The sequence below is a fragment of the Myiozetetes cayanensis genome, unplaced genomic scaffold, assembly GCF_022539395.1.
Source record: "Myiozetetes cayanensis isolate MyiCay16 unplaced genomic scaffold, myiCay2020 scf3, whole genome shotgun sequence".
NCBI classification, from domain to species: domain Eukaryota; kingdom Metazoa; phylum Chordata; class Aves; order Passeriformes; family Tyrannidae; genus Myiozetetes; species Myiozetetes cayanensis.
In genome coordinates, this window is record NW_026087521.1 from 9,676,731 (window position 1) to 9,692,817 (window position 16,087).

The following is a 16,087-nucleotide window of genomic DNA, read 5'->3' on the forward strand; positions in this document are numbered from 1 at the left end:
GAAAAGCTGCCTTAAATTTATGTGAGCATGAATTAGAGAGGGATGTTTATATGGGGTTTAGAGCCCTATTAGTGGGGGAAAAAATAGATTAGGAGGGTTTCTGTAGTTTGTGTAGTCCAACCTTCTCAAAGCAGGTCTGTGCTGTTATTAATGTTTTTATTGACACAGAAGATGGTACAAATTAAGAAGCAGGAGCAATAACCAAGTAGTATGTTGCAGGATTCACAAAATCTGGACCCAACCAGTGTGACTGAAGATTAGACTGCGCTGTGAAACAGGATCAGTTGATGGCTTAGCAAAGCATGGCAAAGACAACTGCATCAGATGAAAAAAATCAAATTAATTAAATGTTCACATTCAGCTGGTATTATAAATAATTCCCAATGAAGCATTAAGATGATTTAACAGTTCTTGCTCTCCAGGGATATGATCTTTAATCAGATGTGGGGATGGTAAAAGGTAGACAGGGCAATTTATTCCAATAAGTACAGTTCCTAGTTTGAAATTTAATTGGCTGATGTATGAAAAATCGAAATTCTCTAGAGTGCATTTTGATCTTGAAATTTTAGATGACTAAGAATTCTATGGAACTTTTGTCAACAATGGATATTTTTATTTTATTTCTTTACATATTTGAGTACTCTAATGGGATGTGAAAGATCAATGAAGGAGGCTATGAATTTTAAGGGATTTTGTTTTTTTTTTTTAATAATTAACTGGGCTTTCCTAGTAACATTTCAATCAGTTAAAGTAAGATGTGCTTTTCTTCTAATATGACCCTATATTTCTAGTGTTGATTAATGATATTATCTTATCCAGTCAAACCACTAGTTTAGTCAATGCTGAAGTAGGCAGTTCTGTGCAACACCTGATAATTTAAGGGCAGGTAGGAAAAATACTCTTAGTGAATACCTTGGTCCTGAAACCCCGATTTATCCCAGACCAGGATATAAAATCTAGGAGGGCTATGGAGATGTTGCCTAAACCTTCAGGAATGGAAGGGATGGAATTAGGGACCATTGAGGCTAATCAGACATACACACACATGTCCATGGGACCAGTGGAGATGGATTCAAGGGTGCAGATGTCACTATGAGACAACTCCCAGTCATCCTCGAAACACTGTGGGGATTGGAGAGGTCTCTGATGACTTGGGTGTGGGAAAGTGTCACATTTATCTTTAAGAAGATAAATATGTCTTATATTTCTTATGTGCTTAAATATTTAAAATACACATTTCATTTTATCTGACATTGCAGTTCATCAGAAAATAGAACAGGACATAAATGAATTTTTGCATACTGATGTTACTACAGCAGACTTTGTGCAGATTTTCAGTGAAGGTCAGCTATAATCTGTAATAATGAGAAAAGAACAGAGCTTTTAATTCTTTTGTGATTATTAAATAAGAAATCAAGGTTTGAAGAAATACAAATCCTAGTTTACTGAAATATCGTGTCAGGTTTAGGAAAAACAAGCTGATTGCACAGGTCCCTTTAAGGTAAATTACATCAATTGCTAATATGCTGTGGTGGTTTCAGATTTTCAGCCCCTCACCCTGCTGTCTGACCTAACCTCCTTAGCTTTATCTTGTTGGGGCACTTACAAAATAAAATCTCTGCCTCTTCAAATCAGAGTTTGAAAATCCCTCCACGTGAAGAAATCAGGAAAATCCAATCATTTTTCATCTGTTTCTCTAATATGCAATTCACTGAAATGTTACAGGATTCTTATAAGATCATGGAATATTTTGGATTGGAAAGAAGCTTTAAAGTTCATCCAGTCAACCCTGTGCAATGAGCAGGGACAGATCAGGTTGCTGGAAGCCCAGACCAACCTGATCTTGAAGGTTTCTAGGTATGGGATGTCTACCATTTCTCTGAGCAACCTGTTCCAGTGTTTCACCACCCTCACAGCTAAATACTTCTTCCTTTTATCTGGGCTGAATCTACCCTCTTTTAGTTTTAAACCATTACCCCTTGTCTTATCTCAAGAGTCCCTGCTAAAAAGTCTGTCCCCAGGTTTCCAGGTCCTTATATTTGATAAATTAATTACATCAAGGATTCATTTATTCATGAAACCAGAGTCATGATGTAATGAATTTTGTGAATATGTTGGGATACATATAAAAAGAAAACATTATTATGTTTGAGTTCTATAAAAATTTTGTGTGTATCTAAGAGTTCTGATCAGAAGGTGTGAACCATAAGGTCAGATAAATGAATGCATAACCTCCTCAAAGAGTTTTGAACCATCCACAAAATATCATATAGTTTTGTATATAGTAGACAAGCCTGTAAGTAGCTGTATAGAAATTATAACCAAAAGATAGTTGCATTCAGAAAAATAGCTTAAGAAACAAAAAACTACTTTTAAATTATTTTGTCTTTATACTTGGCACATACTGAAATTACTCAGTTGGCAGAACACTTAAAAAAAAATGACTGCTATAAAAGCTTGTTTTGATTTTTTTAAAATATAACTATTCAATCCAGAGTTCCATTCATTCTTCTTACTGACATACACTAACCAATGGATGCATTAGAAGCATGTGGAAGCACTTAAAGCACTAAAGCATCTTGCATCTATGTTAAATATAATGGCCCTTAAGCCTAACATACTGATGGATGCAAATATAACATTATTTCCCTACTAAATTCCCTACTACTTTCCTTTCTGAGTCTAATCAAACCCTGCATATATTAATATACATATTCTTGTGTTTATATGTGTGAACATGCACACGTTCATATTCTTATGTTTAACACCTCCCTGTTGTATAAAGAATAAAGAAAGAATAAAGTGAGAATATTTCAGTTCTGAGCCAACTGTTTTCTTATTTTATTTGTAACTGTTTTACTTGAGTTTTGCCCCTAAGAGTAAACAGAAGGATGCCACTTTACTTAAAATCTTCAAGTAGCTGAGTGGAGACCGTAGCCCCCCACTGACACCCCAGCGAAAATGAAATAAACTGTTTGCAGTTCTGTCACAAGAACAGAAACACACTCAGCAGTTTTCCCGCAGCTGGAAAGTCACATCTATTGAAAAGGAAATAAAAAAAAGTGTTATCAGAAGGCAGTGCACTCATTACATTACCTAAAATGATGTGAAAGTCCTGTGGCTGTTAGAAATGTGTTCTAGCTGCCTCTTCAAAATTAACTCCCCTCTATCTCATCCTTACAAGTTAACTGTTCCCATCCTTTGCTTGCTGCAGGCATGTGGCTGAGCTGTGTGCTTCAAGCAACATCTCATTTTACTCTCTCTGTTAGGTCCAGCTGTAAATTTTTAATCGGGCCACAAGCAGCGTTGGAGGCACTGTGTATGTAGTTCTACAGGATTACTTTCCTAAGGGAGGAAAAAAACCCCAAGAAAACAGAAAAAAAAAAAAAGGAGTTAAAAGAAATTCTATGCTTTTTAATTTCAACAGATATTTGGAAATAAAAAACAGTCAGAAACCTGAAGATGAAAACAGTGTTTTGGTTTTTTTTTTAAAAAATTTATTTCAAGGTCAGACAGGAAAGAATCACAGAGCAAGAATTTTGATTTCTATAAAACCATAAAAATTAAAATTTCATCTCCACATTTGTTGTCTTAAATGGTAGTGGTAGGGACAGTGAGGTTTTATGCAAAGCCAGACCCTGGATACTAAGGCGATGGAAAATACGATCAACCAATTCCTTCCTATTTTACATAAGTATGAAAGCAGGCAGGAATTTATTGTTTCTGGATGGCTACCTGTTCAGGAATTGAAAGATTATTCTTTTGTTGTGATGCTAAATCTGTTCTGATGCTTTGATCAACTTCTACATTGTTCCTGAAAAGAGTTTGTCTTCAGAAAACAATTGAAGATTGCTTCAGTTTGCTTGTGGGTTTTTTTCTGTGTTTCACTGATTATTTATTTTTAATTAAAATCAGCTTTCTGATCTTCAGTTTTCAACAGCTGCAAGAAACAAAAAAAGTTTTATATTTCTAGAAAAACCTTCTGATTTCCACTGTAATCAGTATTTTTCAACTAAATGAAAATTTACAAGTAGAGATACAAAATCCACTCATTTTCTTATAGCTGTGATGATGGAAAGTAACTGAATACTGTGAAAAGGTATTGGGAAATATGTTCTGCTGCAATGAAATGGGCAGCTAAACTATGTCACAGTTTCTTGAAATGACCTTGTTTGATTTTTTTAATGGATATTTACTTTTCTAGACACATCTTTCAGTGATTCTTCTTGGCATAAAGTTTCCAGATATCTCATGTATATACATTAATTTATGTTCACAACCCCCTTGAGAAAGGAGTTGCATTATGTCTGTTATGTATTTGGCTTACAAAAAAACCACAGAAGGCAGCCTCCAGTTTATTGTAGATCATGCCAAAAGTGATTTTAAAAATATCACAAAGAAAGGCTACAGAAAACCTTACTTTATCCGAATTTTAGCTGCTATATCAATTTTCTTTTAGTCTGATGATGAACGGTAGACACATGAAAAAAATACTTTATTTGTTAAAAAAAAAAAGCCTTAAAATGGCAGGTGAACTGAAAAGAGAAATGGATTTTATCTGTCTCTCAAGGGAGAGAGAAATTGGTCTGGAAATTCATTGCAGAGAAATGAGTGAGTTATTTTGCTGACTGTCAGTGGTAGGTAACAATGTAATGCAATAAGGGAAGGCCAGGTTTGAATAGATAGAAAATTAATCTTCAGCCACTATCTCCCGTGGGATTTTCCTGTGCCAGTATTGATTGCATTTCAGCTCCTGACTTGGGAGAGAAATTGGTTGGAGTTGGATTTTAATTGTATTCACATGCTGGATCACTTTCCTTCAAAATATTTGTTTTGCTACTTTCCTGAAAACAAAGTTTAACTGGGTATTTAAACTGCACCAACTGACACCACAATCTGTCAGGCTTTTCATAGAAATGCCAGACTAAAATAATTAATAATATTGAGGTTTTTCTTTTTAAACATTCCTTTTTTTTTTTTTTTCCTTCAATGTAAGCTACTTGAAATTTATAAATTTGACAAATAAAAACTGTTTAGATTTAATGTCTATAGGAGGATGCACTATAAATTTGGATGTGTAAGGCCTGGCACAGCATTGGTCTTGCTGGTCAGGAGGTACTGGCCCAAGTGAGTTCAACAATAATTTACATAAAATGCTTCTGATACTTACCTGTTGTGTGCAGAACTAGTTAAGGCACCTTAGATAGATTTAATAGAAAAAAATGTTCCCGTGTAAGGGAAACTTTGTAATTTTTAAAGGATTTTGTCATTTGATGTCTGGGTTTTGGGATAGATTGATGCCTTGTTTCAGTATCAGAGCTGTACATCACAAAATACTCCCAGGAGAAGTCAACAAGAAGAATGTGGAAGCTAAATTAGTTTATGTGGATATAGATCCACTGCCCTGCATTAATAAGCTGAGAAGATTTTTTACATTAATTTTTGTTTGTTTGTTATCATGGAATATTGGTATGAAGAATAACAGACCGTGTCTTTATCACAGCCTTTTTTAGGGGGACCTGGGCATGTGTGCTGTTAGAAATGTGAGAAGTAGATTTTATGTTTGAAAGTGTAAGACTTTCAGGTCTATTAACTAAACCCTTTAATTTTTAACAAGGTTTAATCAAATTTTGGCAGGAGACTTGAATCATCTTTCACAGCATATGAGTGAATGGAGAGACTGAAAGGTTGTATTTCTTAACTGGAATGAAATTGAAATATCAAAAAGAAGAAACATGATATTTTTATGTTCAGAGGTTTCAGGAATTTCAGGCAAAAATCTAAATATATTGTAATACAAAAACTTCTGTGCAAGACCTGCTAGGATGGACCATATGGCACATGGTGTGATTTGTAGGATTGTCTTGTGCAGGGCCAGGAGTTGAACTTTGATGATCCTATTCAGTCCCTTCCAACTCAGGATATTCTATAATTGTGTTTACTCCCTTTCTCTTTTACCATACCCCTTCCCTCCCAAATGTATCTTGTGGAAAATTAGTTGAAAGAAACCTTTTGACATTCATTCATTCTGGTGTTTTATTGTAATAATGTGGCCTGATGATTCTCAATTCTTTTCTGAATTGATCTGTAAAAGCACTGAGTTTTTAGTTGTGTAATTTCAGAAATAATAGAGTGATAGAGTGTTAGAGGTTTTTTGTTTGTTTGTTTGTTTGTTTGAATCAAATTACTCTCACACAGGAGGGGAATTTTGTCTCATGAATGATTGATTGTGGAGATAGCATTTGCAGAATTAGACAAACTCGTTACTTTGAGCAGCATGAAGCTGAAAGATAACTTGTGAAGAGAACTCCAGAATTTGCTTAATGTTCTGAGGAGAGAAAAAGTCCTGTGTGAAAATATAGAAGAAAACAACAACAACAGCAACAACAAAAGCCAAACCAACCCAACCCTCTTCCCACAAAAAAGCCTCAAAAAAACAAAACTAAAAAATCACCCCACCACCCCAAACAACCTCCCCCCAAAAAACTGAGCAACAGCAACAAAATAAAACCTTTGTAAAAATTGCATTGTCTGAAGCTATTATAATGTATATATTTCAAATCATATAATGTATAATCCTTGCTCCAGTTTGCACACTTCAGACTGAGGTATAATGGTTGTGGGGGATTGACCTGGACTGGCTGTCAGTTGCCCACGAAATCCTCTATCACATTCCTCTCTATTACACTCCCACCCCTGCAGCACAGAGGGGAGAAAATAAGACCACAAAAGTTTTGTGAATCAAGATAAACACAGTTTAATAAAGAAAAGCAAAGGCCACATATTGAAGCAATAGAAAACAAAAAGATCTATTCCTTACTTCCCATGGACAGGTGATGTCCAGACACTTCCTGGGAAGTAGGACCTTAATGATGAATGCTTGCCTCCCCTCCTCCTTTTTCTTTAGTTTATATTGCTGAGCACAACACCCTTAGGTGTGGAATATCATTTTAGTCAGCTTGGTTCAGCTATCCTGGCTTTGTCCTCTCCCAGTCTCTTGCCTACCCCCAGAGTTAGGTACTAAGAAACAAGTTGAACTCCTTAATGTAAGATATAGTAACTGTTCTGCATAAAAGTAGCAAAAATTAGTACCCACCTTCTTTTCTGCCAGAACTTTAATAGACTTGTGTTGTGAGATCCATCTCACCTAATTCTAGACAGCTGTATTGCAGACTTCAGCATCTGAGTGATTTGCCTACAGCTACGTTTGCAATCAGTCTAAAGTAGGAGGCACTTCTAAAGCATGATTTATGTCATGGGAAATAGGTATCTAATTAAGATGAGATGAATTGTACTCCAAACATGACTGTTTCTCTTCGTTGCCTGAGAAGGCAGCCTGGGATGACGAGCACAGCACTGCTATGTTGTTGAACACAGTGGATGTCTCTGGTTACATGAGTTCTGCCCTTTGTGTTTCCAAAGGAAACCACTTCCTTGAAACCAATCTGAGATTGCTGCTTACTAACATTTGAATCTATATTTAGTATAACATTTGTCTGTAACCCTGTGATGAAGCAGACGAGAAAACATAAACAGTTCATTAGATGACTTTGTGGGTAAGTTAAAATTTAGCTGTCTATACTTTGATAGGGGATAATAATAAGCAGAATAGCTTCAGCACACACATGCCTGACTAACCAGCAGGTGTTCCATTGTCAGCATTATCTGTGAAGCATAACACATTTTCAGAAAGTGATGACTCTATAGTATTGAAAATATCCTTATAATTGCCTACAATTGCTGGCCTGAGTAACCGTTCAGTATCATAGTTGATTTGTTATTGCTTTAAGTGGCAGTCTATTCATGTCATGGGACCTCCTATTCCAGCTGCAGCTGAGACAGGTGAAGACCTTGCCACCTCCTCCTGGGCCTTCACTGCCTTCTTGGTTCCACAATCCATGTAATTTTTGTAAATGAGTTAGAAAAATCTCTGCTTTTCAAAGTGTTTAAGAACTAGTCCAGACTGACTGAGTCAATTGGAAGGAATCAAGAAATGTGTATCAGGGTGCAGACAGGTAAGAGAGGATGGGAACCTAAGACAGAGAGGTGATGGTGAACACCTGAGCGTTTGGGGACGTTTCCACCCAGGCAGATATAGCCAGTACATGAAATTTCATTGTGAAAATAGACCACTGAACAAATCCCAATTCAATCAGAAGTTCTAAGAAGATTTAATTTCCTTTCTTTGTCTGAATTTATACCACAGTTTCTCAAAAATCCATTTATGAAATGTATAAAAGTGGTATCACTTTTAGTTTTGTGATTTACTGTATAATCTGCAGAAGGAAAAAATGAGATACAGTGTTTATATTGAAGATTCAGTACAAATTATTGTATGTAATAAAAGGTAATGTACTTGCATTATGGTTGTAAAAATTACATACACTTATGAAAAATTTAGACATGTAAGGTGTGTTAGACTCTTTTTTTTTTTTTTTTTGCAGGTCTTCATTTCACTGAGTTTCATTGCATAAGTCAAAATTAAAAGCAAACTATACAAAAATATTCCTTGACCTGGAACAACTAATCGTGTTTATAAACATATACAAAATGTTAGCAATGAAAGAAAGGCTATGAATTGTTTAGGTAAAAAGAGGCAAATGTGAATGGAATTGGTTTTAGCATACTTTGTAATATTTTGCTCTTTACATGTCTTTCTTTAAAAAAGCCTGAAAAGAATGACACTGAATCTGGCAGCCAGAGAATCAGACCGGTATTTGAAGATGATCCTGTTTTCCGAAGGCAAACGTCTTACCAACATGCAGCAGTCCACATACCAACAGATATTTATGAAGGCTGTAAGTAGCATGTGAACAAAGCGATCTTATATTTTAATACTTTAAGCTCATTAGTTGTGTCCCATTCTTAAAACAAATAAACTCCAAACTAAATTTTACCTCCATTTTTAGTACAGGATTGCTGTTTCTGTCACTTTTACTTCTTTCGCTAATACTTCAGAGATGTGTTTTGTTAGACATACAATTCATTTTATGAATTAGTAGGAGCCACAGTTAAAGAGATCTGTTGGGATTGGATCTGAGTTTCACAAATGGAACTGGAGATGAAATGAAACTCTTAAATATTCTAATTTTCTGATCCATTCTTCCTCTATGCTGTTCTCGTTTCAAATAAACAGTTCTTGACAGCTCTTATTTATGTGCTGTTTGGCCTCAGGAAGAGATGAGTTCTGAAAACATTTTTGAGTATCCCAAAATCAGATACAGTTCAGGTATATAACATGCTCTGTGAGATAATAGTACCAATATTGCATGCAGTGCATTTCTAGAATTGCAGTAACAGACTTAAGCAGAGAATTTGCATAAAGTCTTTCTAAACTATGCAAAAAATGCATATTCTGCTGAGGATTCATTATTTGTATTTCAAAACTAAGTATTTATCTTTCAAGATGTAAATAAGTTCCTTTTCCTGCATTCATCATCAAACAAAAATCTTCATATAATAAGAAGACATTTCAACATTCAAAGTGGCTGCATGTTTTTAAAAATGGGGAAGGAAAATTAAATAGGATCCATATATTTTTAAGTTTTGATTTGGTTTTTTTTTTTTCAATTTAGGGTCCTAATTTCTAGTATGTGGTCATTTTACTCTTTCAAAGTCTCATGAAGAGGAAAGAGACCCTAGTGTAACCCTGAGCTTTTTAAAATTCATGGCCACAGTTGCATGCACCTTCCATAAATGACACAGGGATGAAAATGGAAATGTCACTATGATAGGGGAAAGATTCATGGTAACTCGTATTCTTACATGGTGTGCTTGACTGACAGACCAAGAGGATTATTCTGGGATTCAGGCTTTAATAAGTGCTGAAGTGCACCTAAACTGCAGGATTACAGAGAACTGACATGCTGTTTCCTTTGTTTTGGTTTGAAGAGAATTGATAATTTGCTGTTATGAAATGTTATAAAAACTCATCTCGCATTATCAGGATATTTATAAACACCATGTGAACTTTGATTTAAGATTGTCATCCTAACAGTATGTAAAATGTTTTGTTGTTACACTGAATTTAAGATTTTAGGTGGTATTCCTAAAGACGCTTCTATCCCTTAAAAATGCATGGTAGGTACTGTTACTGTACAGCCTATAAACCTAAAAATGAAGACAGATTATGACTTCCATAGGAAAGGTACAACTTTAGTATCTAATAAAATGAAAATAACAGACAGAAATGTACATTTTTGGAGAGAGGCAAATGCATTTGCAACATATATGGTTCATGATTCTTTGGGTCTGACTTTTATATTTATTACCAGACATGTGGAAACCTAGAAAATTACCAGGAAGACTGCAATTCTATGTCAGAAAGATCAACTAGTTGTGTGGCTGGGTACCTTTCAGTTACAGATGAAGTTTTCAAAGATAACAGCATGAGAATACCTCCAAATCACAGATTTCCTATCAATAAATGCAAAGTGATCACCAGGTTTTATTTTATAGTTGCAAAGTTCATGTGTCATCTGAACACAGTGAGCAACTGGAATGTAGTCATTCAGGGATGTAGAATTAAGTTTTTGTCTTTTTATGATATAATCTACAAGAAATTTTTATAACCCTAGAAAGACTGATAACATATCTAGAACACTGTTTTCATTTTTCGTCCTGTTCACAAGAGCTAACCTGTCATTTCTTGATAAAGGTTTCAGTGTCCACTATACTAGGGAACAGTTGTACACTCTGAAAATAGCATATGCAATTCCTTGTCTACATCACAGTGTGCTAGGGAGCATTTACAAACAGGTATGACAACAAATCCTTCTGAGATACAGTGGAGGAAACACAGTTTACAACTTTTATTGCTTGGAAGCTTTTTTTTTTTTTTTAACTGAATTACACCTTGGGAAGCAGATTTCATTTTTTGTCCTTTATTGTATATGCTTTGTAGGATGCCAAGAGAAACAAAGAATTGCTCTTTGGATCTCACAGAATGGTTTTCAGTGACTGAATATTTGACTTGCCTATTCTTCCTTGAGATTGGTTTTCACTTCTCTTGCCTCTTACAGTAGCAGGTTGTTGTCTCTAGGGGAGAGGGACAATTGCTGTGAGAGCCACATGCAGTCTGAATTTTCATTTGGACCTGTCAATCACACTTTGTCATGTTAATTAATTTTTTTCTGGATGAAGCTGGGAATTTGAGATTCCCTGACTCTTAATCATAGAATCATAGAATTACTAAGGTTGGAAAAGACCTTTAAGATCATCAATATGTTATCTATTAAATCCTACTTTCCTATTTGGGTTTCATTTTTATTGCAGTTATTACTTATAATTATGCATGATTTTTGAAATATGAATCAGATAACAAATTCCTTTCCATTTAGATTTTTGAAAATGGGATAACAGTTTGGCTAGTAATTCTGTAATGGTGCACTACCTATTTAAACTTGAAAACTAGTATGTGCTATAGAATGATATTCTTTGACTTCCTACATGTATAGTGATTCGCTTATTTTGAAATACAGTGATGAGCTTCTTGTAGAGTAGCATCTTTTATTTCACCATAGAAATATATGATATATCGTTAAAAAATATCCATTTGCTGCATCCAGGTTATTACTGTGTGGCTTATTTGATTTCAGAAAGAAATATTATGGAAGTTGCTTGTTTGAGTTTCTTTTTCTTCCCTGGGTCAGGTGCCAAAACCTATGCAGAGACAGAGGAAAGTCTAAGGAGTTAATTTACTTGCCTGTTAATGAGGATTGCAGTCCCACCACATGGGAGGTCAATCCGAATAAAATAGACCCAAATCAGGCTTTTCATTCAGTATTTTTCAAGAGTCCCATTTAGGTTCTGAAATAAAATCAATCTGCGGCTGAAAACAGAACAGACCCTCAGGTCATCTTTCTACCACATGCACAGGGAATTAGTCATGCATCTCCTATTAGCAATAGCAGAAGTCTTATTTCTAAATCCTCATTAAAACTGTACTATGCTTATCCCTAGGCAGAATATAGGAACTTCAAGCCAAGGGTAAGAGGAAATCCCTGGCACAAGGCAAGTGAGTTTAATCTTCCCAGTGGATAACACCACATGCCCACTCTGTCTGACATTCATAATGCTCCATCTTGCTCTAGGTGTCTGTCTGTACTGGTGTAGGTTTCAGGAAAGGTGTTAGGCAGAGCACACAAACAAGGTTTTATTTTTTTCTGTGTAGTTATTCCTGCTTTTGTTCCTTAAAATCAGAAATATTGCTTCCACATTTTACTACTTGATTAGCGTTCAAGAGTTGATTTAAGTGTCAGGTTGAAAGTAATGTGTCGTGAACATGAAAACATCACTTTGAATATGTTTGGACAGCTACCAGCAAGAAAAAAGGACTTTCCCTGCTTAGAATGCATTAAACCAGTCATAAATAGAGTTACAATTAATTGATGGTTTATATACCTTAATAATCATCAAATATACATACTGTTTTTTCATACTCTCCTTCCATGGCAATCAAAATTTTTCTACTGCTTAAAATGTTGTGTTTATTATATATTTTTTGGTAGCAAGTTTGGCAGTGAACATAAATTTTGCCTTTTTAGTAGTGCTTCACATATATGTAAATCAGTTATTGATAAAGTATTTTGACATAGTAGTACCTAGCACTGGCAGACAAATCTTTTAGGAATAACTTGAAAAATTCAAGTTTGATGTTATAGTGATTTTTATCTTGACTGGAATAATATCCCTTTGACTGGAATTTTTAAAATATTGGAGAGTTTTATCTTGGGTATCACAGGCTATCAGCTTGAAATGAAGAAATATTCTTCAGAAATAGTGGTCTTGTGAAAGGTGATCCTGCCCATGGCAGAAGGGGTTGGAACTAGGTGATTTTTAAGGTCCCTTCCAACCCAGGCCATCCTATAATTCTATGGTTCTATGAAAAAAAAAAAAAAATCCCTTAGAAATTCTGGGAAATGAAACCATGAGAGTCAGAATATTCCTCCTCAAAAAACCCCAAATTCAAATAAACTAGGAAAAAGTGCATTATCATTTATTCGTGGAAGGTCTTATGTGTAGGTAATAAATAAGATTTATTCAGGAATCAAGATATTGATAAAATGTTGTGTAAATATTTTGGTGTGCTACATCATCATTCCTTAAATTAATAAGGAAGCAGCAAAACTTTTGTGTGGTTTTTGTTGTTGTTTTTAGTTTAAATAACAGTTGTAGATGGGCCAGACACTTTTATTGCTTTAATCACATTGGCTCAAGGTATTTTAAGAGTAAATATATTTTTTGTTATAGCTGAGAAACTGAAGCTTTTCATAACTGTTTTTCTCCTGGTTTCTTATAAGGGATAAACGAATAGCTCAGGTTTAATACAGCTGAGATTGAAAAATGATTGTTTCAAATATATGATTTTGTGTGTGTTCACACCTTTAAATTTGGAAATAGACATTATTTATGTTTCATGCAGATGGCATGTGAGATTACTTTCTTCTAATTTTTTTCGTGTTCTCTGTTATTTTAATCAGTGAGTTATTTGTGAAAACATGAAGTGAGTGAAGTGGACCTTTCAATGAATTTTCAGTGTCAGCCTATTTTAAATACCAAACACTATGGCCTGGGGTAACTATAAAGCAAATGTTAGTTGCAGTACTGCCTGGTTGGTTCAACATTAAACCTGGAAGCAAAATACTGATGCAGAAGGTAAAGTAAAGAACTGTAGGGTCAGTATTGCTTTTTATGTTTTAACAATTGTAGTGTTTTTTGTTTGTTTGTTTGTTTGTTTTCCCCTAAGTATGTTGCTAAAGCTCTCTAAACTAAATTCTATTTTAAATAAGCAACAAGAAGAAATAGCTTTTCTAAATTGATGAACAAGTTTGCCATCTTTGTCCAGAAGGCCAAACAACCTGAACAGTATCCTTAATCATAAGGAGGTACATATCTTGGTACTCAGATTACATTAGTTTCATTGGATGGATGGTTTAGCATAGTCACCTGATGTCAAGCTGACCATGACTTCTGTTTGAAGATATCAAAATTTAAGATAGTAGGGTAGGATAAGGAAAGACTGCTCAGAAGACAAGGTTATTTTTTTCCTCCTTGAAAGACTAAATTGATTAGGCACATGCTACTTTGAAGATACAACTGTAGTAAGGAATTATCAGTGTAGATTTAAAGCAATCTACCTAACAATGATGCATCACAAAAATTGTAGAATACAATATTCTCAAGCTGAATATTTGAAAATACATTTTGGCCTGGAAAGTTTATCCAAGACTGTTAAATGTGACATAACGTTTTTTATGGGAAAAGAAACAGTGGCAAATCTGAAATAAAACATGCTTCTGTTGTAATTCCAGGTGCCTTTCCAGACTTGCATTGTCTTACCTTAAGATGTTTGAATAGAATTTTTAAATGTTTCTGCAAAGTAAAAAAGCAGAATTTTTATTTTCAGGAGTAAATTTAGAACCTAAATGCCTTAGATTTTCATAGACATGCAGTTGTCTAAACACACATTTCTACTGGCAATGGGTCTTTTGAAATATTGTACTTCTGAACTGAAAGATTTTTATTTGAAATGAAGCAAGGGTAAACTATTAAAAATCAATATAACTTTTTATTTTTTATTTGATATGTATTAGTGTGGGAGCTGACTCAAAGGCAGCTTTATGAGATTCTTGACACTTAACACTCAACATGTTTCCTGGAATAATAAATAATTTTTAAAATATTTTTCAAAACTAAATTCTTATTTAGAAACATTAAGGGAAAGTTATATAACATAATAATTTGTGGCTAAAATATTTGGACTAATTTTTGAGTTTTACTAGGCTTTATTATTTACCTTGAGTCCAACAGATATTATTGTTTACACTTCTATCTGTTATTTTGTGTTGAAAAGTTTTCTCGAAGCTAACAGTTTAAGTACTTCTGCAGCTTAGAGCTCTAAAATATTTTAAATATTTTACATCTATTTGGATCATTTAACCTGGGGAAATGAAATACTAAATTCAAGCTGACTGAACAGTCACAATTCACTACCAATTCATGATGGGAATCTTTTCTTTATCTTGGTGAATCCTTTTATCCTATAGAGCCATTTGTTACTAGGATGACAATATTCGTTGTAAAGAAGTTTTCTTCATATCTTCTCTTCCCAGTTGTTATTTTTACTTTCAAAGTGTTTTATTTTACTATAGATTTAATTTTGGCAGAACAACAATATTTTCATTTCCATTGTCAACTTTCTTTTTTCTTTTTCATTGTCAACTTTTCTTTTTTTAATGTAAGTATATTAACACAGCATGTCTGTGCCTGTGCAGAGACCTCCTACTTTTCTCTGATTCAGTTTTAACCACTCCTAAAGAGAACTCCAAAGTTCATGGTTACCATTTGTGCTTCACTAGAGAAATGTATGGAATAGTTCTGTCTTCTGATCTTCTAGACTCCTGTTTGTCAGCTACAGAAATTTATCTTCTAATTGTTATCTTTACAATCTTCTTTGCACCCTATTTTACCTGTATTAAATAAATATTTAAAGATATATTTAAAGATAAACACCCCCTACATTGCTAAAGCCTACCTACAGTTAGAATTCTGTACTGACACAGAATTCCCCCTGAAAACCACAAAACTAAGTCATATTTTCTTATGTTAACCTTTATTTCTTTTAAAATGCAATAGAATATATCAAGAATTAATTTTTCCATTTCACTAAATCTAGGAAATGGTTAATTTATTTCCCTTTGTTGTTGCTGTTGTTCATGCTCTTTTTAAAAAAGAAGCAAACCTAAAAAATATTGAGTTTGGGTTTTCAGTGAAACACCATGGGCCTTAGGCTTGTGGGCTTCTTTCACAGCGACCCTGTTGTGGACCATCAATTACCAAACTTTCTATATTATATCATTCCTCTTCTTGTAACCAGAAGTTCATGCACATGGATCTCTGACATTATACAGTCTTCTTAAATACTCAAAGGGTGTGATCTCCTATTTGTGTAATATTTTAATATCATGGGGAGTTGTGAAAAGCCATACCAGAAGGCCAAGTTGTCATAGCTGGTTAAAGTGGTCATTATGGTGTAACTTCAACAAAATAGAATACCATACAGTGAAGAGACTTTCAGTCTCTTTGA

At 34.4% G+C, this 16,087-nt stretch overlaps 1 protein-coding gene across 5 annotated transcripts in view; it reads left to right on the top strand.

Annotated features, from left to right (window-relative positions):
• CACNA2D1 (calcium voltage-gated channel auxiliary subunit alpha2delta 1) overlaps positions 1–16,087 on the top strand; it is an 843,568-nt gene that overhangs the window by 217,492 nt on the left and 609,989 nt on the right. For all 5 annotated transcript variants that reach the window (XR_007630104.1, XM_050325466.1, XM_050325463.1 and 2 more), the window contains exon 6: positions 8,669–8,798. Coding sequence is in view for 4 of the 5 variants with exons in the window: in XM_050325466.1 (XP_050181423.1) it covers positions 8,669–8,798 (130 nt within the window). In the remaining variant the exon portion in view is untranslated. The remainder of the gene's footprint in view (positions 1–8,668; positions 8,799–16,087) is intronic.